Raw genomic sequence first — 26951 nt, 5'->3', positions numbered from 1 at the left:
TTTGTTTAGTGAGGTACATTTCAAAGTTGTAGAAATATGTAAAATTTGTGCTTGTGGAAGTTTCTTCTTATTTTCCTTAACACAATCCTGGTTATCCTCAGACTATTGCATGCCCCTTTCATGAAATGGCATTTTGTTGGGATGATGTAGCATAAATCAGCTAGGCTCTGAAGCCCATTCTTTAGCTTCCCTTATACTTATATTAATTTATAATATACATTGACTGATAGCTTTACAAAACAAATGAATGAATTGGCCTTTATGAAAACGATTCTTTACAGTAAGTGAAAAAGGGTTATCACAGTTTTGGTAACTTGCATGAGTTCATATTAAAAACAAGAACAGAAACAAAAAAAACCTTTCACGTGTTCCCTCTGAGCCGAGAACTGACTCTTTCTAGGGCATATTCAGTTGTATGCTCTGAAGCAATACACCCCGTACAGCTTATGCTTTTTATCCGGGAAGCCCACAAAGCGCACGGCAGCCTCAGTAGGGCTGCAGCGCCTTCTTGGCCGAGAAATAGGGTAGCGGACACTGCCATCCGCTAGCCAGCCAGCATCACAGCGGTCATAGCCCAGAAGCTTCCAGGCAGCAAATATCTGGCCCACTTTAGCAATCTGAGCACCGTCATTGAGACAAGCTTGCACTGCCTCGTCGTAGGTGAGCTTGGTGGGGTGGATCAGGTAGTAAAACCGGCCTGTGGAGAGAAGGAGAGAGTCAGCCAGTCTGTGACAGAACCACTCAGATCGAAGGAGCTTTTCAAAAGCTAAAGTGCTTCTCATTGAACACGGACGCAGAGCAATGCCTGAAATTTGGAGGACATAGAATCGCCATCTAAATATTAATAGGTCACTCTAGCTTAAATAAATTCGCTTTCCCCTTGCGATGGCAGAGGCAGTTCTTTTAATTAATTAGAGACTAAAAGGGCCTTCTGTGGTTCTAGGGACGACAGAATTCCATGCTGAAAGAAGAGCTATTTAAATTCTACTTGTAGCAAGACTGAACCCCAGTACAAGTTTCTAGAGAGGAAAAATTTGAATGTGAAAGGATCAAAAAGTATTCCTGACATAAAAGTCCATTTAAGAAAATCAAAAGCCCTCAAGTTCTTTTCATTACAGGTATCAATAAGACCTTATTCTCTACCCAAGCCTACAGCATAAAAATGCCTCAAACACAGGAAGTCATTGGCCATCAATGATACACTCACTGAATGTAAACCCGGTCTGTACTTTCTTACTGGCAGAGGGGTTTAATGTCTTAAAACTTCCATCATGAAGCCTGACATCATGCTGTTTCTTCATTGCATAGGGACACTGTTACTTTCAACCACTTACTGTAGTATTAGTAACTGAGATCCCATTAACATGATGAAATATGATAACATGTACAAAATGTATCATTGATGTACTGTAGTGGCAGACACCGAATATTTTCTCAGTCATCTTCCTTTCAAGTATAATATCAAATTTTCTTATCAGACACATCATATAGTATAATGTTCACTGGTTAAGCATGGTGCTTTTGTTGTGTGTGTGTGTGTGTGTGTGTGTGTGTGTGTGTGTGTGTTCATTGATTTATGGTTTTGAGTGTATGCATGGGGCAGCTAGAGGCACAATCCTTGGCGTCATACTCAGAAATGCTGTCTATGTCCTTTGATATAGGGCCTCTCATTAGAGTAGCCTAGTTGGCCAGTGAATCCCAAGGATGACTTTGTTTCTGCTTCTGCATTGCTCTTCCTGTTTGGGAGGCAAATGTTTTACAGCTGAAATGTTCCCCTATCTTTCAACAGGCTGCCAAATTCTAAACTAATATCTACCAGTTCTTGCTTCCCTAAACTAATGAGATTTGGAATAAGCGTAGAAGCCATTGCAACAATCACTAACTAGAGAATTTGGTTTACCATCTAGGCAGATCAGCAAACCATAGTTCAAGTATGTGTTCTACATGTTTGAGAATGAAGTTTACCTGGGACACATATTCATCTGTTCAATAGCATGAATGGCTTCAATACTGTGATGGCCAGAGCCACAACACTCAAGTTCAGTTGGGTAGCAATGACCACATGGTCAGCAAAATTAAACTTGTCTCACATCTTTTCCTATTTAACAGAGAGAGCATATTGACTACCCATTCTTTTTGTTTCCCCCTAAATCTGTTTCCAGAGACAGTGTCAATGAATAGCTTGGGCTTGCCTTGAATTTACAATCCTCTAGCCTTAGTCTACCAAATGATAGGATTACAGGCTTGTAACATATTTAATATTGTTAATTATTAGTATATCTATTAATAAATATTAAATATAATTAATTTATATTATTAAAGTTAAAATTAATTTAACATATTATTAAAATTCTTAATCAATTTTGAACAAAGGCTTCTACATTTCCATTTTGTGATAGGCCGCCAAGATTATGTTCAGGACAGCACACCAAAAGGTCTGGCAGTGGGAAGAGTGCAAGGAGTCAGTCATTATGTTGTGGAGCCTTTCCCCACATTTGTCTCCCAATGCTCATCGGGCTTTATTTGTCTCACTCCGTGCTCCTTTGGTCTGAACTTTGCTGATCAGGTATGTTGTGACCAGGCAATGGCATGTATGGCGGGGAAGCTCCTTCCATCAGCAGAGAGAGCAATGGTTCAGAGATAGCACACTATTGCAATGTGAAACATGAGCCATGGGGTAACTTCAACTACTTCATAAAAACAGGATGGTTGAAAAGGAGGACCAGAGGTAGGTAGTTCTATTTGATTTATATAGATACTTAAAAAATTATAACATTCAAGATTTAAAAGCATTTTGTCTATCTTTCTAAAATATACTAATAGTTTAAATGGTTGGTTTTTATTGTTGCTGATTTTTTTTAAAGATAACACCAAAATCTAAACAGTGTTTTAAGACAACTTGTTCTCTGGAATAGAAAGGAAGGCAATGCAACTACCATCTTACCATTGAAGTTGGATGTAAAACAGAAAACATCATATCTGCTTTTATCTTTGTCCCAAAACCCATAGTTCCTGACACCAGGCACTGTGTTTTGGCCCCCACAGGGCTCGCGTGGTTTGGTGATAGGGTACTGCACAGATCCGTCACTGAGCCAGCCAGCATTGCACCAGTCCAGCCCACCTCGCCAGGCATCATACAGCTGGTCGAAGGAAGCAATCACAGCATCCTGATCCAGACAAGCCTGCCGTGCCTCATGAAAGTTAAGATTGTAGCGTCCCAGCCTTGGAAAGTAAGGGAACACTACACCTGTCCAAAGAAGAGAAGGGAAAGGTCATTAGTGATAGAACACCGAGCACGTCTATGTACAGATGCATGTGGAGAAAAAGTGCGATTTCCAGATGGACCATGTTTTGGTCAGCTTTCAGTGATCTCTCTCAGTCCTTTTCATGGCACACACTTTGTGATAAACATCACACAATTTTCTGTTTGTTACTTAGATTGACAACCTCAGTGATTTGTTTCCAGTGCCAAGAGCAACTTATGCTAAAAATTTCTCCTTTCTGAAAGAGATGCATCTATGGGTTATAGCATCTAAGCAGTGTCTTGAGAACATGTCCCCTGCTACTGATTACCAACCTCAGGATAGATAGACACTGCTGAACTTTTCTGAGAAGGGAACAATCAGAGTTAATAGTAATGCTGGTGGAGAATGTAGTGCTGGGGATACATGGTAATTTAAAAAAATTCACAATGTTTTTCATGGTCATTACTGTTACGGAGTTAGAAAGTAGTTTCATATCATCTTCGACACATATAAAGGTGTATGTTGAATTCTTCAACTATGCATGTACACCTATTTTCACAGGTGCTCCTGATACTATGCAAGTAAGTGACTGTCCCCTTGGGATTGTTCCTTGGAGAAATTTGCACATCTAACAAAAGCCTCACTAGCCTTGTTTTTTTATTAATAAGGTATCCTGTGCTAATGAGGCACATGCCATGCAAAGCTTCATAACTCTTTGTTTCAACTTTTAATGTATTCCTGCCTTTGACACAGCTAAAACAAGGCCTTTTACCTAAAACATTTCCAGTATTATTTATTTACAGGCCAGGCAAGCAAAGTCTATTGAGAAATAAAGGCACTTCTTCAGGTACCAGAGAGGTACTGTGTGGAAGGGACCTGAAATGGGTTTCAGTTTTAGCTTCTCTATTTATGCCATATTACAAACTAAAACCGAAGTTTTGAAAATACTTTCAATATAAATGGACCTTAAAAATTGCCTCCTCAAGCTTATGCTATACAAGATGAGTACAGAGCAAACATCCATTAGGGAATGGGTTAGTCTTGAAGAGTCAAGTATTTCAGAGGACAGTCCGCAGTAAAAGCAAAAAGCATGAATTGGTATTTGACTGTTTCTCAAAAGCATTTCTTTTGGTCAATAATTATTGGGAGATATTGAGCTGTCTCATGTCCCACATGTTTTTTTTTGTTGTTGTTTGTTTGTTTGTTTGTTTTTAGGATGGATCCCCAAGCTAAGGACTCAGAATTGTGTCATTTACTGCATACTAAGGAAGACAGCAAAGTATCTACTCCATAGTTAATAATAAAAGATAATCCAGAACAAGCATTCTTAGAAGTATTTTTACAATTAATTAGTATCTTAGCACTTGGAATTCAGGCATCTTGTCCCACTGGTCCAGTAATTGTATGGGCATTAAGTTATGTGTTACAAACAGCAGATCCTAGTCAAGATGATGTACAGTTCTCTAACAACCAATCATGGCCAGTGTGTTCTTTTCCAAATGATCCTGGATGTTTCTACAAGAGGACTTTGAGGCTTTAAATCAAGTCTTGCCCCTTGCTCCTCTAAACCAGTCCAGCTGGCACAGGCCTCTGTAGGCGAGGGTCCAAGAAGGCTTCGGATCTTACTCTGCTTTCTCGGGTTTTTGGCCGAGGGATCTATCAGTTGGATTAGAGCCAAGAGAAGAAGGAAAACCTCTGACTCCTGCTGCAGCAAGGGGAAGAACAGCCTGGAGATGGTTCCAAGGATGCTCTCTGACCATGTACAGCTGGGACCACAGTGTACCCCAGAATGGAAGTGCTGCAATGCTCTCTGTATCCAAGACATTTGTTCTCTTTTCTTCACAATCCTAGATATGTCCCCATGAAGGAAAATAATCTATGGTGCAATGATTCTCTTGATAGCTAAAAATTAAATTGCAGAAAGCCTCACCCATGTCTTTATCTGAAGATATAAACTATGTGTGTCACCTTTTCTTTTCCAATTGGTTCATGATGGGAACAGTGGGAAATACAGGATACTTTAACTAGTAATAGCTTTAAAGACCCAGAAAAGTCTTTGAGATTTAAATTCACCATCATGTGTCTTGTGTCATGGTGCTTCTCATGAGCAGTAGAAAAGTTTTTAATAGTCTCTCCATATCTCAAGTATGACTGGTTTGTATCCAAATCCAGTCTACTATATTTATATATAATTTGTGTTCTATTTTAACATAATGTCATACAATCCTTTTATAAAGTCACAAGACTTTTGCTTACATTTTATTAGTTTCTCTAAAAACTTAATTATTAACTTTGTTATAAAAATGTTGAAAGTAAAAAGCATCCCATACTAGGATGAACTAGACCCACAGTCTATACATCACACTGAAATTCTTTACAGTTAGAATATGTGTTCTGAAGCCATGGAGCTCCATGTTGGATTTTAAGAGGGAGATCAAACAGATGAAGCTCTACGTGTCAGATGGAATCTTGTGGGATTCAGTAGGGCCAGTTTCAGTGTTTATCATTTTCAAAAGTCACAAAATCAAAATTTTTTCTAGGATGGGATAAAAGCTCTTAGCAAGCGTGTGTGTGTGTGTGTGTGTGTGTGTGTGTGTGTGTGTGTGTGTGTGTGTGTGTGTGTGATTTTGTGAAAGAAGCCATCGAACCAATGCAGCCAGTTTCATTTTTCAGTGTAGAACACTGGTGAAACCCATGAAAACAAGATGACTTGAGCTCTATAAGAAACTCTGAACACCAAAGTTTTCCTAGAAAGATGACTAAGAGGCCAGATGAGGGGCTGGAGAGATGGTTCAATGGTTAAGAACACTGGCTGTTCTTCCAGAGCTCCTGAGTTCAATTCCCAGCAACCACATGGTGCCTCACAACCACCTGTAATGAGCTCTTGTTCCCTCCTCTGATCTGCAGGATACATGCAGGCAGAACACTGTATGCATAATTAATAAATCTTTGAAAAAGGAACCAAGATGAAGGCAAAGACACATTATAGCTTGTATCCATGTTGAGTTTTGAACCTATTGAATGTAATATGTTCAAAAAATAGAAATCCTCCCCAAATGCCTCCATTATTTGATATTTGATGTGTAAAAGAATCTGGGCCATTAAAAGAATTACTTCTTTGCAAGAATATTTAAGTAAACCCAGAGGTTACTTTTTCTGTTAAATTAACTTTTGCAGACATTTTACAGAATACAATTACATATATTATAGTGCAGATGTCCTTTACAAATCTTACCATTAGTTTGAAATGGAGATAATTTTAGAAGCAAAATAAAAGAATCTAATTTGAATTTCTCAATAAGCACAAAATGGGATTTAAGTTTTGAATAGCCTAAGACTATTTCCAAAAATTATTAATTCACTTTCACTGCACATTTCTCCTTGTAAATAGCTTCAATTTTCCACAGAAGTATTGTGCATACTTCTCAAACATGAAAGCTGAAATCATCTGAGACTACAAAATATAAAAGAATAAAAATTTGCTAGTCTTAGACTTTTGGGTCCTCACATTGCTACTGTGATAACCACTACATGTTATCCTCATGAAAACAAAAGAGTAGTGACTAATTATCCCTTCAAAGTTTAACAACATTTATGAAAATACCTACCTTGCAACTCTAATGCTACCACAGCAGTATCATCTTCTAGTCCTTCAATCACTTCACACTTGTATCTTCCATAATCCTCCAGGGTGAGATCTGTGATTACCAGGGAGGCATCATTGTCACTGCCTCCCTTCAGAAACACTCGACCCTGATATCCGCCATAGGTCTTCTTGTGGTATCCCATGGAGACGAAGACATCCACCTCCCTGAGATAATCTGAAGTTAGCTTGGTCCACTTAATGCGGATTTTGTGGATTCCTGAGCCAAATGCTGTAGGGTCTCGATAAAATTTGCATGGCAGTGTCACATTGCCACCTCTGTGTGAGAAGACTTTGGCTTGCTCTGCTTCCACGAGGAGACGGGGGCCATTTTCCGCTATAACAACAAAAAAAGCAGTGATGGAGAAGCAGAAAATAATTTCATGTCCTCTCAGACTTTTAATATAATAGAAAGGACTGGACTATCTGACAGAGAATACCACTCTCTTTATCATTGTTTTGAAGCATATATTAAGATATGACTATTAGACAGGACATGTCCGTAAGCCACTATAAAACTGAGAATGACATGCACAGCAATCATTATAAATTATGGGATTCAAACAATATTAATGACTTTATTGTAAAGTATCATTTTTATTATATTTATCTTTATTTAAATACCAGAAAAGTAGATGCAAAGTCAAGAGAAGTGAAACAGTTCTCTGACCATCAGTATGAACCTCAAGTCTTTCAAGGCTAAATAAATCCAGCTAGATTTTCTATTGGGGTAAGTTTGAAATACACTGACAGAAAAGCTTTAAAGAAACACGGTTCATTTGCATCTCATCATTGTGGACACAATCATGTACTTTTGCATTTATGTTTTCCATTTATATGTACATTTGTACCATGCTATACTAGAGCACTTCATACAGCATTCACATATCCCATTTCAACTGAGACTGGGCATCAGAAGGGTAGTCTTAATGCTGGTGACAAACTTCTGTAAGTTTTGAGATATGTTCTTCAAAATTCAAAAGTTTCAAGTCTGCTGAAAATTGTACTTATTTTTCTAACACAAAGTAATTTTTTCAGTCTATGTTTCCTTTAGTTGCCCCCTTGCTCTCTATCTCTCTCTCTCTCTCTCTCTCTCTCTCTCTCTCTCTCTCTCTCTCTCTCTCTCTCATCTTGTTTTACACTTACCACTCCCACCTTCATTGTTCTTATCTTTTTGTTTCCTTCTTTCATTCTCCAAGGATTTCATGGCTTTCCAAAGAGCACCACAATAATATAAGTTGCCAAGTCAGCAGGGCTTTTACTTTTAGAAAGCCAGCTGTTATTTTCAGATCTTGGCTTTCCCTGGGGTTCCCTGGTTAGCACTTTATGTTTTTGACCTTGACACATTCTATTGAGGATTCTCGAGATATGAAAAAGAAAAGGTGTAAGAACTCTAGGACTAGCATAACTCTTTTCCAAACTATAAAGGCTTCCTTTAATGTAACTTGGCAGTCCTTGCAGCCTTAGGACATTTGCTACCCAACAAGCCTTGGCCATGAACCTTTGTGATATACATATCACTAGAGTAACCACTTATCTTTAGACCAAGCTCAAACTTATTTATTGATACACATACAATAAAATCTGATTCCACATAAAAGTATCTGAAATCAGGTAGTCTGATGTTATTGTGAGCAGAATTAATATTCAAAATTTATCATGCATAAATGCATATCATTGCATTTATGGTATGAGCCCCAAACCTCAAAAACTGAAAGTTTAACAAAGTCACTAATGTTCTCATTTTCAATAGCTAATGCAAGAAGACAATAGTAAATTTATAGAGTAGTTAGTTAAAATGAATCACAAACACAGTTCATTAAACATTTTTATATATTCCAATCATTATCTCATTTAGCATAAGAGAATCTGAGGAGAAAAAGACAAATCTCCTTTCTACTCTACCCCATGTATATATACATATACCTATACCTATACATACACACACACTGCCACCCAATATTCTAGGTCTTTATCTAAATTCTATCAAACATCTCTATCCATCTTTCTCAGGGGAGGAAAAGATGCTGCTGACTAACCATGCTCACCAATGACCATATGGACACATTTGGGCTTTATGCCATGCTGAGCTTGGAGTGTACATAGAAACACTGCAAATCTCTTCAAGAGTCCTTGCTTTTATTATTTGTCCAGGTTGTTCAATTTAAAGTTAAAGCTAATAGCCAACATGCAAAGATAAAGGGCATAGCAGCACATAAGAATAGGACATTTCATATGACAGAAACCCTAGTCTAATGTCACTGTGGAATGTATAACTTTTTCATTTGGTCTATCTGTGCATCCCTTAAACTCCTTGCCTTGAAGAAAACATAGGCATCATACAGTGAACCATGCACACAAGAAACACTTAGAACACTGTCAGAATATAGCACACGACATTAACTGCTAGTTTACTGTTGCACAACTTTCACTCATATGTCTCAGGATACTAGAATACTGCCGAGTGATAAGCAAACTTTTCACATATTGATATTCAGTATAAACTACTTGGAATATTTGCCAAGCAGGTAAAAAATGAAGCAATACATGAAATTCAACTTTTTTTTATTAAGGGTTCTTGGGAATCTGTGGGATTAGTGAAGTTGTAATATGTTTCAGGATGAATCTAATGTCTTGTTTCATAAATTACAAAGGACTGTGACTTGTATGTTTTCTGTTTTTAACCATTAATGCTGTTTCTGTAGTATTTATTGCGGGTAGAGGCTGACTTATGCATTTCAAGGTTTAACAGTCTTTCCAGGTTGTATGAAAATCTAGGGTTCTTATTTTTCTTTTTTGTGGGAATGGCAAATTGCCTGAAATTCAAATAACTCTAGGAAGGATGTCTAGCACATTTAGTAATGAATGCCCATCAGTTTTCATTAACCCAAACTCCAGTGTGGCCCGGACAATGGCTTTGGTTTGCATTTCAGAAGATGTATATTGCAGATTATAAATCACTGAGCATGGCTGGAGAGAGAGAGGTCTATTACCAAACAAGAAATACAGAAGAACAATGAAACCTGGCTATCAAGTCAGAAGCTTTCAAAGTTCTGTCAAAGCTCTACTATAGCTCAGTTCTACCATGTCTACCTCAGGAGGACACCTAGCTTAATCTTGTTAGCAGGCTCTATGTCATCAGCTTTCATCACATGGACAAGGCCAGAAAGGCATTAAGCAAGGAAGTGAAAAAGAAATGACAACAGCATCACAAAAGGAAGCAAGAGAATTGAAGGCAGAATGCACAGTGCTGCCTAAGGTAAAAAATCTTGGACCAGATCAGAGGTCTTAATTATTTTTTGTTTGTTTGTTTTCCAGACAGGGTTTCTTTATGTAGACTTGCCTGTCCTGGAACTCACTCTGTAGAGCAGGCTTAAAGGAGGAATTACCAATACAGAACCAGGTAAAGGTATTAGGGTACTTATTAGGGAGATGCCTTACTTACAGAGCAACCTAGCCAGCCAGCAGGGAATGGAATAAGTAGAGCAAGTTGATGATAAAAGGGAAGAAGGGCTACCGTGTGTGCTCCCCATTCTTAAAACTTCCTCAAGTCACCCTGGCGGGCATGGTTAGGAACACCTATATCCAGCCCCAAGGGATGTGTTTTGGATGTCTTGAACTCAGAAATCCACCTTCCTCTGCCTCCCGAGTGCTGACATTAAAGGTGGGAGCCACCATTAATCATGAGGTTTTAAATCGTAGCTTAATCTGATATGTTCTTGCATCAATCAAAGTCTTTGAGTGACAGGGCAGAGGTTTCAGAGCAATATAAATGCAAAACATAAGATTAAACCTTGCATAGGGAATGGGTTGAAGACTGGCTCCACTGTTAGAGGTCCTATAGACTGTCTTGGCCTACTAGCTGGCACCCACATTCAGAGGGCTTAGTTCTGTCCAATGCTGTTTCCACAGCTTTATTACTAGGGTCTTTGTGTTCTCACTAGGTCAGGTCCACTGTTTCTGCAGGTTTTTCCAGCCTGATCTTGGCTCCTTTGCTCCTCCCTCCTCCCTCTCCACAACTGAATTCCAGTAGTATCCCCATTCCCTATGGAGGGATACTGTTGCAGCCCAGATACAGCATGGAGGGCCTGGGCCCTCCCCCAAACAATATGATAGACTTTAAAGGTTCCTGGTGAAGGGCCTCACTGTTCCTGGGAAGGAGTTGGGGAACGGGTTAGGGGGGGCTAGTGGGGAACATCGGAGGATGGGAGGGTGAGGGAATGGGGGACAGATATGTAAATATGAGTGGTAATTAAAGACTTTAAATAAAAAATGATTAAGCCTTGATCTTCAGAATCAGGACTTCCTGTTTCTTCTTAACAAATAAAAGAACAAATAAAGCTGCGTATGCATTCTTATTTTATTCTTATCTTCACTGTAGAGTCACACAATCTCTTAGGTGAACTGAAGACCTTGTCCTTAAATGAGGTTGTTTACTCAAAGCATACAGGTAATTTGGGCAATTAAAGATGCTCAGTGGGGTGTGTGTGGCTTTTCCAAGAGCATCTTCTAAGTATGAAATTACTTGTTTCTAACAGAAATGGTGAGTGTCAGTGACTTGAGAGACTTGATGCCCTTCCAAGCACAGAGTTTACTCCAAGGGAAGCAGCAGGGCATGGCAAGAACACCAACTGGGATGCACTGGACAGCTGGGTCCCTGTTATTATTTTACAGACTGCTGTGAAATCTAGAGGTTAAACTCATAATGAAAGCAGCGTGATGTTTGTATTCATCATGTACATTAGATCAAGTGTTTAAACAATAGTCAAAAGTGATTGTAGAAAAAATATTAGAAACACAGCTTTGAAACTGCTGTCCTTAGTTCTACTAGAAGTGCAATTGTTTTGAAGTTCATGTTCCGAGAAACCCAGGTAACCAAAGGGAAAAGGTACCATGAGTCAAAGCTTATCCCTTTGAGATAGTCACACAAGATGACAAATCTTGTCAGTTTACATTCTCCCATGGTGTATGGGAGCTAGCAGATTCCAGAATTTTAGATTTATTAGAGCAATTGGGGGAAAAGTGTTCCTTTATTTAATATAGTCAAATATGGGAACTAAAAATACACCTTTACAAGAAACACACACACACACACACACACACACACACACACACACACACACACACATACAAATCTTGTCAACTTTTTTGTGCTAAGATATATAAGGTATATATGACTACAAATACAACACAAGTATACATGTACATTCACAATATACATATTTACATGTTTTTAAGTCACATTCTAGTGTCTAATGAGGTGCTGCTCCCTACTTCTACTGCTCTGTGCAGCCATCACTGCTGTCTCTTTTGAAAACTTTTTCATCACATAAATTACTTCTCTTGTATCCTAAACTCATAAGTAATGAGGCAACTGAAGCCCCATGATGCCCCATGATGAGTCACTTGAAAGACCGAAGTTTTAAAATTCTTTCTAGAAGGGTAGAAAAATGTGTGTGTGTGTGTGTGTGGGGGGGTACTGCTTGCCTGTTTGTGTGCATACTTGCATCTTTTGAAAACTTTGAACTTCGTGTATGTTTAATAATGTCATGATAATAAATTGAAAATTGAGGCATTTCTAATAAGCAATGAGCCTTAAAAACAAACAAGCAAGCAAACACCTTGTCTGTGGTACCTCAGGAAAAACAATAAGTCATCGGGTGTGCTTATGGTATGTTGTTACAAATAAAGTACATTTTCTTACAGAAAGCTTATTGGTCGCTTAATAAAACTGGTATCTCTAAGCAAGGTTTTAAAGATGCTTCATTTCATGTTCCTTGCTCCTTAAAGGCAGTATTTCCAAGGACTCTCATGGTGTCTAGTTTTGAATTATAAACGTAAGCCCCAATGCTAGAAACTGGGTAACAGCGATCATTCTTCCAGCTGTTGATTGCTGCTCTTTCTCTGCCTTCAGCAACATTACCCTCAACTGAACTAGCTGCAAGATCATGCCCCTTGCACCTGTTTTACCTTCTCCCTACACTCTGATCCTTCTCTAACATAGAGTCTCCATGTCCAATTCTTGCTCGTGAATCTGCTGAACTATCCAGAACTATATTTTTACAGTCTTCTCAGGCATCAGATATTTTTCCTTTTAGAGCGAATTTTTTGATGCAATGTGCTATGGACCTGGAGCTAAGCACATGGTCTTCTATCCTTGCTTTCTAGCTAAAATGACTGTGGTGGGAAATGGCTCATGACTGAAAGATGGCATTGTTTGGGGTAATTCTGATCATGAATGTGTGCTATATTACTGTTATTGCCAACTTCACAGTAAAAAATAAAGACACATGCCACTACTGTTTTAAATCCTAGAGGTGTATTTATGGCAATATTGAAAAACTGCTTGCCAATAAAGGCAAGCCTTTCTGCTTGAGGTGGAATCAAAAGGCCTAAAGTAACTCTATGGAGTCAAATGAATTACATTTTAAAAATATCATTTCTGAGATGCAAACCTATATCTGTGTTAAGGTATTCATAAATATTCTGCCTTTTTATTTCTACTTTCTTCAAATTTTAGTATAAGGAAGATATAAAAAGTGGTGTATCTCTATTTTACTAATAGAATTGTTTGTGGGCTTTTGAGTTTTCCATGTTCATTATGCCTTCATTGCTTTATTCACTAGTAAAGGTATCTGTGAAGCATAGGGGCTACATCTCTTAGATCATGATGCCTGATCTCTCTGACCCTCAGTTTCCCATCAGTACAGGAGAACAATACAAATTCATCCCAGGTTTCTTAGGCAGGTTTACTTAAATTCAGCACACAGAGACCTTTGCCAGTGCCTGACTGATGTGAGTGTCCAGTTGAAGTCACTTGTGCTGAGGAACATTTAGCATGTGCTCATGGGTCTGATGTTTAAAAGCTGGTCATCCACTTTACCAGGTTCTTCCAGAAAACAGTTCCTAGCATCAGTTGGCTTAAAACCCTATACCTCCTCAGTACTCCTGCTGATTCTTCTAAGGCAGTGACTCTTAAAAGGCTGAACTTGAGGACTATCAACCCTCAGGCAGCTCTTCCCTGCTCTTCTGGCCCACTGGCAATTTGACAGGTGATGGAATAAGAGGTTTCCCTTTCTTAGGTGGAGTAGCCTCTGGTACATTGCCCTTGCTATAGTAAATAATGTACCACTCATGCTCAGGCTTAAAAATTCAAATTAAACTCAGTGAGTCACACACAAAACTGAGACATGAAGGTAGGGGGAGGACCTGTCGGGAAGAAAGGTTTCAATGGGAGAGGGAGGATAAGAGAGAGGAATGGGGTATGTGACAATGCCTTAAAATTATTATATAAATGTGTGGAATGTCAAACAACAAATAGGTTTTCTCTCTCTCATCTTTCTCTCTATGTAACACAATTTCTTTCTACTCCTTCCTTAATTTCTTTGTAGGTTTCGGACAATATTTGGATGTATTCAATACTGCTATTAAAGTCACCATGGCAGCCTAGAGGTACATTTCTAGTAATGGCCAAGACTAAACTTTTCATAGTGATTTGTTTAATTTGGAACATAGTTCTAAACAATTGGAACATCATTGCATGGAATAAAGCGTTGGTCATTTTCACCTATTCCTTCACTCAAAAAGCACCTTCCACAAGAGTGGGGAAGTTTCCATGCAATCTGTCTGGCCCCCATGAGAGTGCAGCACTCAAGAGAGACAGACTACTCAGGTGTGAATCTCAGTCTCAATAGCTGCTAAACACCTGCTTGGGCCATGTGCCTCTGCCATTGTTAACTGAGACTCACTACATTATTCTCTCTGCATACCCCTGTCTGGAGGAGTTGATGGGATGACAGGGTTCACTCTCCATCATTCTTCATACAGGTATCTGGTTGAAATGTCAATACTGATGCATGATGCATTGGCACTCTGACATGAAGTCTGTTATTTGTTTCAGAGCAAGAGATGGTTTTAGTTTTTTTGTTAAGAGTTCTCTTCTCTGGCTAATAATCTTCAGAAATTAAATTTATTTGTATTATCAGTGGATAACAGGTAAAATTTAGCATTGAATTCCTATTAATTTAGACTGAGAAAAAATAAATCAGGGTATCATAGAAAGATTAAGTCAAACAGGAAAAAGGGTTGAATTGGGATAATTCATCAGTGTATTGAATAATATTGTTAAGATGAATAGGATATCTACTTCTCAATGCTCAGGGATCATTGCAGCAGAAGGAATGGAAAGAATTTTCAGAGCTAGAGACTGTGTATGACTTTAAGGAAAAATGTTTTCTGAACACAGCCAGGCAGTTGCAGATATGAACTTACAACATTTGTGACAGCAAACACAAGACTTGTGCAGACTTAGACCATCCAAAATCCCAGCATGGAGAGTGGAGATGGCCGTGAAGTCCTACCCCTGGCTAAGAGCCTGTTGGCAGTTGACAGATGCTGGGAAAAGAAGAATCAGTTTTCTTAAAGGTGAGGCATTTGGTGAGTTGTCCACATCTCAGTGAAGGACATGCATGAAGGCCATCCAGGAGTATATGGGCAGCATGAACTGTACCTTATGGCCCTTAACAAAAGAGGACACAGATTTTGGTGGGTAAGGAAGGTGAGTGTGGGTCCTATAAGAGTAGAGGAAGGAATGAGTATGACCAGAATACATTGCATTAAATTCTCAAGGTATTTATAAAAATAAGAAAGGAACGTAAATATACTTTCCAAGATGGTGACTATCAAGGTTTCAAAGTTTTTAAAGCAACTGGAACAATAGTGTGTGCTGCTTTCTTTACTATCTGAGATTATCCACATATTTATTAATTGATGAGACTCTTCTATTTTGTGGCAAAAGAAAAGAACTCAAATCTCTTTGTTTCAATGCAGAACATTTCTTTTCATGGAGGAAGAAGGTCAAATGATTTATAAGTTTTAGAAAGGACACTTAATTGTGAACACTGATAAGAACAGAACTGTATGTAATGTGAAAGATATCATAGTCTTACAAAACTACTAAGAAAATCATTTAGGGAACTTCATTGTTTTGCTAACAATCATGAATCACTAAGTCTTCAATGGGTCAGGTACTGTGTTTAGTGCTGAAAGGAAAGAAAATGTAAGTCTGTTGGGAGCATGAAGGTCCTTGTGCCCATAGATCTCTAGGGTTATGAAGAATGCTAAGCATGCAGGATTGTCTTCTCAAAAGAAAGGATGTTAAACCTGTTCTTCCATACATAAGGCTGAGAACTGGAAGTGATTAATAGCCTGGTGATCTGTGTTATCTGTTGGACCAGATCATATCAAGCTCTCACAACCAGGCCTGGAGGTGATTAGTACCCTAAATGACCCTTACATTATCTGTATAGTCAGAGGTTCCCCCAAGCTACCACAGCCAGGACAAGAGGTGGCTAATAGCCCAAATGACTCTGAGGCTATCAGTAGGACCAAGATCAGGCCAGTTGCTTCCTTAGACGATTGAGCTAATACAGGTAGACTATCTAGATTTCTTCCATGAAGAAATCCGAATTGAGTTTGAATTGAGTTTCCATGTAATCATACCTCCTTGTGCACAGGGGATTGTTTTACTCCAGGAAACTTCTTTCCAAATATACTGTGTTTAAATATGCTGGTAATAAACTTCCTGGCATCAGACTTCCAAAATTTGTTCCAGACTGACTAATTCAAACTTAAAGAAATTTTACTTCTTCTTGGAAGTTTGTTTCCCTACCTGCCATGATACCTGGAGACTCCAGCACAAGTCAAACACAAGTGCTTTGATTAGCCAAGGGTTAGAAAAATGACAGGAACAGCTTGGCCAGTAGAAGACTGTGCTAAAAAGGATTATACATAGCCTGGGAGCAATATCCCATTCTAAAGGGGCAGTGGATACCAGTCCTACCAATGTCTTCCCAGGGGATACAGGCTGGGAAGCAACTAGCCTCTTTTTTTCTACAAAGGCTAGAAAAATAATATCTAATATCAAAATGTCTACTTCTAATCCCTTGCAGCTTATTTAGATTTAAAGAGTTTTTTTTTTCTTAACTGTATTTTCATGCAAGTTTGGAACATGATTTCTTGACTCTGTCTCCCAAGTTCTGGGACTATGGGCTTGTGCTGCCATGCGAATTTAGAATTAAAAATAATAAGAAAAATTTCACATGCATTAAAGAACAGGATTTAAACTCTTTGAAAGTGAATACATGTCTTTTATATACTCCTTCATTCAACTTATTGGTAGCGAAGCTATCCAAAGGCACCCTCCTGCCTCTGCCTAGGTATTCTCCCTTCTCAGGCTATCCTGTCTAGTCCCAGAATTGGGAGGGGACCTATATCATCAAAATATAACATATATGGACAACTCTATAAATTAGAAAATCCATATACCTTTTGGTCATATTGTGCTGCCAAACACTTAGTTCTCTCTTCTTTTATGAAAACCCATTTTATCAGTTTCTGTCGTCCATTCATTCACTTAGTATAAAACCCATGGGCTGTTTAAGATACTTGACTTCTTCTCTATGTTCATTCTATCATTATGTTCTGGTATTTCTATATCCATTAAAATTAACAGTCCATCCAGACTCCTGCCATCATGAATTCCCATCTATACTACCTTAAGACACTCAATATTCTAGTTATATTTTGTTGCTGATAAGACTTCCTGACAAAAAGCAACTTATTGATTATTTGGCTCACAGTTTACAGTTCATCATCCAGGGAAGCCAGGGAAAGAACTTAAGGCAGGAGCTTGAAGCAGAAGTCATAGAATGGTGGTTACTGGGTTGTTCCAAGGTACATCCAAGGTACATTTCATACAACTCAGGACCACTTGCTCGGGGTAGCACTGTCCACAGTGGACTGCATCTTCTCACATCAATTATTAACGAAGAAAATTCCCTGCAAACAAACTCACAAGCAAATCTGATGGAGACAGTTCTTCAACAGTGGTTCCCTGCTCCCAGGTAGCTCTAGTTTGTCAAGCTGACAAACTGACCAGCACATACTTAAAGGGCTACCTCACATTGACTCATGGACCATTTATTGTAGTGTGTTTTCCAAAGTCATTTATAAGAGGCAGTCATAATAGATTATACCTTTGCTTAAGACTTTACCATTTTTCAATGGTTAAATGTAGAATGCAACCCTGTATGACAAAAAAATTATGGTAGTCTGCTTTTTGTTTACTTTTCCAGTCTCATTTTAAATCATAGTTCTCCACTAGAGACTTTCAAATGCTTTATAAAAACATACTGAAGGCTTTTTTCCCCATTTCACCATCCTCCTCACATAGTCTACACATCCAACTATAATAAAATGATTCTTGTTCTAACAAGCTTTAGGCACAATGCATTGTGGCTTTGGGATGTTTAGATTTCTTGGACTATCTATGTCCCTTTGAGTGAAGAGTAGAAAAGGGAGAGTGGATTCTTGTTTGACTGACTTTGTTTAACAAACTCCAAAGGTTATTCTTGGAACAAAAACTGATAAACTACTCAGAGTGCATACATGTGCTGATTAATAACTGACTATACAAGGGAGCCAAGTAGTCAATGTATGTAAATACCTGGCAAAATGGCTACCATTTGTAATGATTAAAAAATATTGATTCCTGAGTTTACATGTGTCTAGAGGTACTGTGTGAGAGAGCACAGACCAAGAATGGACTCCTTTAAGGAGATTTCTTAGTGCTTGTGAGAAAATTACAAGAAACCAAGACAAAGGGCTTATTTATAACTTAGGTTTCTTCAAGAACACAGAATTGTTCTTGGATGATGCTTTCCTGTCACTTCCAGGTGTAGTGGATAGAATGAGTTTACTTTCGATTATTCATTACAACTGGTTACTGTTATGTGCCTCTATGGAAAACACATTTATTTTCTGGGTGTGACTTGTCCTTGTGATTGCACACTTTACTCATGTGACTCCTCTTAATCCTCAGAGTAGAAATGCCTAATGCCATGAATAAGGTTGGCTATTGCATGAGACTTCAGTCTATCTCATTTATCAGCTCCATTTCCCAGGTCCCACCTCCAAGCAGAACTGTAAACAAGTAGCATCATGAACAGAGACATGAACTTGGCTATGAGATAAGAGATGGGGACCCTCACAGAAGATGTATCTACTGTGGATTCCTCTCTGGTTCTTCCAGCCTTGGACATCAAGAACAACTGCAGAGGGCGTGGAGACAATGGGCATCACCAGAAAGATAGCAAACTTATAGCCAAGGGGCAAAAGGAGATGTTGACCATATAGTCAGAAGTCAGAAGACCAAGTTAAAGCTCTGTTCACCAAGGGAGAAGTTATGCTATGAAACACAGAGCACTATGTCACCTGGGAATCTCTTTCTGGTGATAGTAGCTGTTTTAACCTATGCATCTGCAGTGAGTGTCTCTGAGCACATGTATTAGTTTTACATTTCTCATTCTCCTTTGCTTCAACTTTGTAGATTGGATGAGTTCAACACCTGTTATCTTTAAAATGACCATTTGTTTATGACCAAACCTTGAGACTATAATAGACTCATTCATTCATTCATTCATTCATTCATTCATTCATCTGAAAAAAGGACTGTGTTTAATTTTTTTCTTGGGATTTGTATCATTTCTCATTTGCATAGGATATCATAACATTTTTGTTCTTGTGAAATGGCAAATATGGGTGTATGTTATACAAGGTACAAGAATTTCTAATTATATGGATGTGTCTCTTTTCAAGCTATTCTCTAGATTTTCTATTCAATATAATGATGATATAATGATGTAACCAATAGTACTGGACATAACTTGGAATCCCTGTTTTTGGTGGCAGAGTATTAAACACAATGTGTGCTTGCTTATAGAATATTCACACATCAAATGACAACTAGATTTATCTACAACATCTTATATACTGCATTTAAAAAAAAAAAGCAGGGGGAGATGTTAGGACACGATCCAAGAATGGAGTCCTGTGAGGATACTTCTGAGTGCTTGTGAGAAAACTCCCCACAACCAAGACAAAAGTCTTCTGACCTCAGTTTCTTCAAGAACACAGAATTGTTTTCAGATTGTTTTCATGGCCCTCCCAGGTGTAGTTGATAGGAGTGGGTTTATTTCAGATTATTCCTTATAATGTCTATTGTTATTTGTTTCCATGCCTCTATGGAAAACACACATTTTTGCTGCATGCAGCTTGTCCACCATGTGTGGCCCTGCTGCATGATTGCACACTTTACTCATGTGACTCTTCTAATTCTTACAGTGTAAATGTCCTAGTCTCTGAATAAAGTTGGCCATTGCATGAGATTTTAGTCTGCCTCATTTATCTGCTCCATTTTCCCAGGTCCCACTGCCTCTAAAATTGTAAACAGTACTTCACTGTGGCCATATAAAACATACAAAAATTGACGTAGTTTTATAAAGGTGTTGTACTTATTTTTCAATATTTTTATTTTGAAATAATTTTTCTATTGACTATTATTCCTAGATACTATTCCTTTGATTAGCCTTGAGTGGCTTTTAAATTCCTAGAATTTGACAGTGGTTATATTACAAAAGGCTTGATTAAAATAATAGATTTTGACTTTATTTTTAAGAGCTCCAGCTATTAGTCTGGAGACCAAGAGCTCTCCCTTGTTCAGTTCAGCTGCTTCTGTGGGTTTCACCAGCCTAGTATGGACTCCTGTTCTCATCAGTCCTCCTTCTCTGCATCTGGATTTCAGTTCAGTTCAAGGTTTAGCTATGGGTGTCTGCTTCTACTTCCACCAGCTGCTGGATGAAGGCTATACAATGGCATATGAATTAGTCATCAATCTCATTATCAGGAGAGGGCATTTAAGGTAGCCTCTCTTCTGTTGCTTAGATTGTTAGTTGGTGTCATCTTTGTAGCTCTCCAGACATTTCCCTAGTGCCTGATTTCTCTTTGAATTTATACTGTCTCCCTCTATTATATTATCTCTTATCTTGCTCTCTTCTGTTCTTCCCCCCAAATTACAACTAATTTTCTCTCCATATTCACCTTTATTTAATCTTTATTTTCTTCTGTGGTATCACCTATGTTGCACTAGTGGTGGTGGTAGTAAATTTGTTGAGATGATTCATCCTTTGACAGTATCACAGCTGTCTGCTTTCTGTGTGAAAGCATCCAATGTTTGGCAAACACTAGTTAGGGTAGTGTGTGTGTGTGTGTGTGTGTGTGTGTGTGTGTGTGTGTGTGTGTGTGTGTGTGTGTGCATGTAGTTCTTTGTGTATGTGTGATATTGTCTATGTGGCATTTTTCTATGTGCAAGTATGCATATGTGTGTGTATGCTTGTGTATAAACACATGGGAAACAGAGGTTGACATCAGTAGTCTTCCTTGGTCTCTCATCCCACTTATTGTTCTTTATTTGTTGTTATTGTTCTGTTTATTTTTTATGTTTTTGAGACAGGGTCTCTCATGGAATCTGGAGCTCATTGATTAGGTCAGGCTGGCTAGTCAATGGGCTCCAGGAATCCATCTGTCTCTGATTCCCCTCTTTCCACCATGCTGGGGGTATGACCATGATTCCACATCCAGCCTTTTGTGTGGGCACTGAGGAATTCAGAATCAGGTCTTCATGCCTTACAGTGTGCACTTTACCACTATGGGGTCTATGCTCTGTGCTCAGAATTATATCTCCTGCCTATCCTTTCTCCCCATCTCCCTCCTCCCTTCTCTCTTTTCCTTTCTTCCTCTTCATCCCTTCTTTTTTTCCTCCCTTATTATTACCAGAGCAAACTTCTCTATGCCTATATTCCTATAAAATCTACAACAAAGCTGTAAAGAAGCCACCAGATAGGTACTGAGGTAACTGAGACAAAAGAGGCTCAAGGACAAATCAGTCAAATGTCCTGTCTATATGATGGCATCAAAGGAGAATCCGAGACCTATATGTAATATCTCTTCAGTATCATTTGCTCTTTCTTGGGGAATTCAGAATATAAAATATAGGATTAATGATGAATACGGGACATAAAATATGTTTTAATAATAATGTGAATTCTAAACATTTTTCTATCTCTGTGAAATCACACCACTTATAGAAAATAACTCAATATTTTGAGGTTCAGCCAGCCAATTTAATAATTGGAATGCAAATGGCTCATAACATTTTGTGAAAGTTTCAATTCCTTTAATACCTCTGGGTTATTGCAAATAAAGTTTAAATATGAGAGAAGAAGCTAGTACTTCATGAGTATAACAGAGACTTCCTTCCTGGTTCTTTACTGTGCTATGAGGTTTCCATTTGTATTATAAAAGATAGCTGAAACTACCACAGGCAAATTGGACCTGGATCTCAGAGCTCTGTAACTTGATACTTCAATTGGGTGCAGTAAGGAAGGGAGAGGAGAGGGGGAAATGGTGGGGATGGCTATTTGACCAACTTTAGAAGTTTGTGTATGAAGATAACCTCACAATGCTGTGACCCAAGCCACAGTTCAGCATTAATTTCTACCAGCGAATATAGGCATGGTATCACTTGAAAGCCTTAAGGAACCCTTCCAGGGAAGCCTACACTTTCTAAGAATATGAATTTACAAATTGAAATGACATAGACTATCAAGGCATTTGCAAAGAGTCCAATAGTGTATGAAATCATTTGAAGAGCTCGGGTAACTTGGACTAGAGTCCTTTAACTAAATTTCAACAGAACATGGGATTTCAGAGCTGGGCAATGGGAGTTTTTCTTGTTCAAATAACTTACTCTAACATGAATTAGTTTGTAAATGTCATTATGTTTTTAAAATAATATTTTCATCCACAGGGTTTCACATAGACTAACTGGACTTCATGGTTTAAACTATAACTTAAGTACATCTTGTAAGTTGAAAGCATACTTATACAAAGACAATTTTATATTAGATTTAAAGTAGCTATTACTAATAATTCAGTATTACCATCTGAATTGAGTTGAGTTCTGTGGTTAGAAGTTAAAAGGATATTATTCTTCCTCTTTAATCTCAGTGTGCAAAAATGTTACAGCCTTGGGCAGGAGCTTGGTTCAAATACATACATTAAGGAAACAGCTGAGTCAGCCAGTTGCAGAGGAAAATTTATGATTATATAATTTCTTTTTATGCTTCAACAGTGAAAAAATAAAGTTTCTGGAAGCAAACAAAACTGAAAAGGGTATGCCTAAAACACTGAGATATGTTAATTAGAAATTCTATTCTGGATTGACAAGACATTTACAGAGTAATATTTCCACCAGACTTACACTATCAAATGACCTTTGGAAGTCATGGGTTTCAACAGCTAACATAGTTTTCTGAGGCTACACTTTTGACCTTGAAATTGTAACTTGCAGTTGAATGTCTTTTAGCAAACTTATAACCTCCCGGGTTCCCAAACTGAACTTCTCTAAAATTGGAAATAGTATATATTTAAGTTGTTATATTGTGTAATTCTAACTTTAATTGTTTAGCATCCAAGGGCAGGTGAGAAGCTATTGCTCCTTGGACTGCCTTTCCTTATTGCGTAAGTCTCCCAGCTTTCTTTTTGCAGGATGTCCCTCAGCAGAAGCTTAAGCTGACGAAAGAGCTGCATTATACTGCAGCCACTAGCCTTGCTACAGCTCTGTGTCTGAGGATTCAGCTGAGCTCAACAGAAATATGCAAGGCCAGTATATCGGTCCATGGGAATGAAAGCTTTACACAGAAACTATAACAGGGTAAGCTACAATTTCCCAGCCCATAGTGGATTTGATATTTTCCTTACTTGCATTGCTTCTCTCAATCATTAAGCAACTATTTTAACAGAATGACCTTACACCTTAAGTTCCTGGCTCTGAAGCTCCCTCCTTCACATTGCATTTAAATGAACTCCAACACAATCTATTCTACTTGAAGATACCAATTGCAGTTAAAGTTAACCACACCAACTCTCAGCAGTCTGATGTTCTTAAGATTCACAACTTTGATTGCTCCCAAGTTACAGTGCTCCCCCACCTCATGTATTAGCATCCACGTACCAGCAGCATGTTGACTGATTAGCAGAAAGGGAAAGAAAAAGTTCATGCAGCAGGATAGACATGAAGGAACACCATATATCTCACTGTAATCCATGTGATGCTCGCTTGAGAACTTGTGCTTTCTTTCTTACCTTGGATGTGAATAACTCTGTCTTGATCCGGAGTGTAGCTGTCTGAAAGGTGATCAGCCCAACAGACTGAAAACAGCACCAGGAGAAGGAGACTCTTCATCCTTGTAGCTCAGCCCCTTCTCCACTGTGAAGATCACATACAAAGAGGCTTGAGAAATTTGGAACCCTTTGGAGTGTTGCACTGCACAAATTATTACCGCCTTATCATCACAGAATGGGTCTGTAAAAATATTTAACCCAATCTGTTCAGAAAGTTACTGTAACAGCCCTTGAGAGCTGACGACCGAGGTTTGAAAAATTTCAGTTCCTCTTAGGCAGCCAGGATCCAAACAGTGTTTAACTCTGTCTTTGCAGAATTGTGAATCTGGAAATTTAAAACACTGTGCCTTTGGCATGAATACTTACAGAGAGTTGGAAAGAGCTTTAGTAAAGAGGCAAATGCCCTCCTAAAACATTAACCCCTTGAGTTTGGAGTATAAGTTAACAAAGAACAATTTGGCACATCTTTATTTAAGAAGATTAATCCAACCAGCCTAATTAGGAGCTGAATCTTAGACCAGAGAAAATAAAAGATATTTTCTTGAGTCCTGACATCATCATTCATTGTACATGTGGCTTCCCGAGCAGGTTAGATTTGCTTGTTCTAAAAAGAAAAGATGATGGAGGGAAATAAAACAAGCCAAAGTAGCACATTTGCTGTAGTCAGTTACCATCTTACACATACTACTGGGGTCTATGGTGGAGAGTTGAAAATTTGTGCAAACTAGATTAGACCTATGCATGATACCCCACTGCAGTCACACCGATTGAGATTGATTTTCAATTCATTGCAAGCTAAAGTGCTGACATGAAGACTTAGAGTGTCAGGTAGGTGCTCTGCAGTCAGCCAAGCCTTGCCAGGAAGGTCCCTGCCAGGCTCACAGGGCAATTAGGCAAATGAAGAGCTGAACTAGAAAGGGAGGCACAGCCCTGATCCTAAGTGAAAGAGGCAGAGCCATCTACTGCCTGTTCTTTAGTGGAAGACAGGAGAGGACAGGACACCACATCCCCTAAAACTTTGCTATTTGAAGGAGCAAAAAGTAATTTCAAGCAAGACAGACCTTTCATCCTTTGCAGTATTTGCAGCGAAGGATCTCAGTGTACTTTCTGTTCTGATGTCAAAGCTGAGGCAAACATCAAGAAGGACTTTCTTTTGCTCCCGTGCACACAGAAGCCTTAAGAACACTGGCTATTTTTAAAACTGAAATTGCAGAGTTCTGCCATCTCATACTAATTTGTTTTTTTCCAGGAAAGCTGGCTTCCTGGAATGCTTATATTAATGAGTTTCCTGTCTGTTCCTGGAGGTCCTTGAGGGAGAAGTGTATTCTATTGCCTGATGCCCCCACCCACTACCTGCTTCTCCAGGATTTCCCCAGGTCTTTCTGAAAACACACCTCTTTGCAGTTCTACCACAGAGACTGCCAATGCTTGACTGCCTTGATGTTATATGTTTAGTCTTTCATATTTGCTGTCATTTTTTTCTTCAATATGTCACAGAAAGAAGATGGTGGATACACAGCTCATTTGTATTGGGAACCAGGTGTAGTGTCATCAAAAGTCTACCTGTTATACTAATCTTAGTTTCAGAACTTTGTTCCCCTGAGGATTTTGTAACATATGTTTTTGTTTTGTTACAAGATTAAAGCTAATAAATATTGCTCATTTTCAACCTAAATTTGTGCTTTAGGTGAACAATTAGAAGAGGGCAACTTCATGTCTGTAATGTTAATATTATTGACGTAATTATACAAATACGAAACAATTATCAAACACTATCTAAGGCATGTTGTACTCTCTGCTTATTCTAGGTGTCCCAGAGGGGAGGGGGTTGCATTGTGAAATAGACAACATAAACAACAAAAATTCAATTTCAACAACTAAAAAGGAAATACATTCTAGAAGAGTGGTAAATGAGGAAAGGCAGAAAACTTGCTAGATTAATTTTCATATCACTGTGATCACACATAATAATTCACAGATTGCTATAAATATACACATGGTTAAAGTGTGATTTTACCAATTCAATTACCTAGTTACCTTAAATCATTTTACCTAAAATCATACATGTATGTAAGATCTAGGTAGACACAATACGTAGGTAGATACATAGGTAGGTACAGTTTGACTTTGGTGATAATTGAACACTATTAGGAAATAGGATACCCTATCTAAAGTAAGATTCTTTTTAAAAAATTATCTTACTGCTATTCACTTCTATTTATTTATTTATTCATTCATTTTTTAGACATGGTTTCTCTGTGTAGCCCTGGATGTCCTGGAACTCACTATACAGATCATGCTGGCCTCAAACTCAGTGATCCACCTTGCCTTTGCCAATTCTGGGATTAAAGGTAAGAGCCACCACCACTCATCCCAAAATAAAACTTTACTATTCTGATATTCACGTATACTAATATCAACAATCTGATACTAAAGTAGTCAATTGCAGAATGTAGAACCATTGGAATATAGCTAAATATCAAGAAAGAAGCTGTGATTAGGCAAAGAACATAAAACTTAAGACAAACAAGCAATCCCCCTCCACACACACACACACACACACACACACACACACACACACATTGGTTACACTATGATAATGTTCCCTGAGAGAAACCCAGAAGGAAAGTTAAACTTCCTGGTCAGTGCACTCTATTCCCTGTCACACTGCATGGCCTTGGGAAGGCACAGGCAACTGGCATGGCTTCTCAGATTCTGTCTTGCCCCAGCCCAGCCCTTCCTTCTCATCTCCCTCCTCTCTAATCTGGCCATGGGAGTGTTGCCTTGGTGTCCAACTGGTTGACTGGAAGAAGTCAAAGTCTAGAAATTAGAAACTGTGAACCCCTTCAACCCATCCTAGCCAAGAGTTCTGCCTTTGGATCTCCACCTGGAAACAGGAGTGAAGACAACTTCTCCCTGGTTGGGAAATAGTCCAGAAAAATAACTACAGAAACTAAGGCATTTATTTTTAAATTATCAAA

The 26951-nt window shown here is 38.5% G+C and overlaps 1 protein-coding gene across 1 annotated transcript; it reads right to left on the bottom strand.

Annotated features, from left to right (window-relative positions):
- Positions 1-407: 407 nt before the first annotated feature.
- On the bottom strand, positions 408-24031 carry Hapln1 (hyaluronan and proteoglycan link protein 1). The gene is made up of 4 exons (XM_027401776.2): positions 23932-24031; positions 6854-7225; positions 2945-3247; positions 408-697 (listed from the first exon to the last, which is right to left on the bottom strand). Exons 1-4 carry the CDS (start codon positions 24029-24031, stop codon positions 408-410), a joined length of 1065 nt encoding a protein of 354 aa, XP_027257577.1.
- Between the last annotated feature and the right edge of the window lie 2920 nt (positions 24032-26951).

The sequence above is a fragment of the Cricetulus griseus genome, chromosome 2 (genome assembly GCF_003668045.3).
Source record: "Cricetulus griseus strain 17A/GY chromosome 2, alternate assembly CriGri-PICRH-1.0, whole genome shotgun sequence".
NCBI lineage: Eukaryota > Metazoa > Chordata > Mammalia > Rodentia > Cricetidae > Cricetulus > Cricetulus griseus.
The sequence above is the reverse complement of the archived record's forward strand: the minus strand, read 5'-3'. Positions and strand labels throughout refer to the sequence as shown.

Coding starts and splice junctions, on each gene's coding strand:
- Hapln1 (XM_027401776.2), bottom strand. CDS start 24,031: ATGAAGAGTCTCCTTCTCCTGGTGCTGTTTTCAGTCTGTTGGGCTGAT. Junction 3,248..6,853: donor GGTAGCATTAGAGTTGCAAG/GTAGGTATTTTC, acceptor TTCTTTGGACAG/GTGTAGTGTTCCCTTACTTT. Junction 698..2,944: donor TTTTACATCCAACTTCAATG/GTAAGATGGTAG, acceptor TTCTCTCCACAG/GCCGGTTTTACTACCTGATC.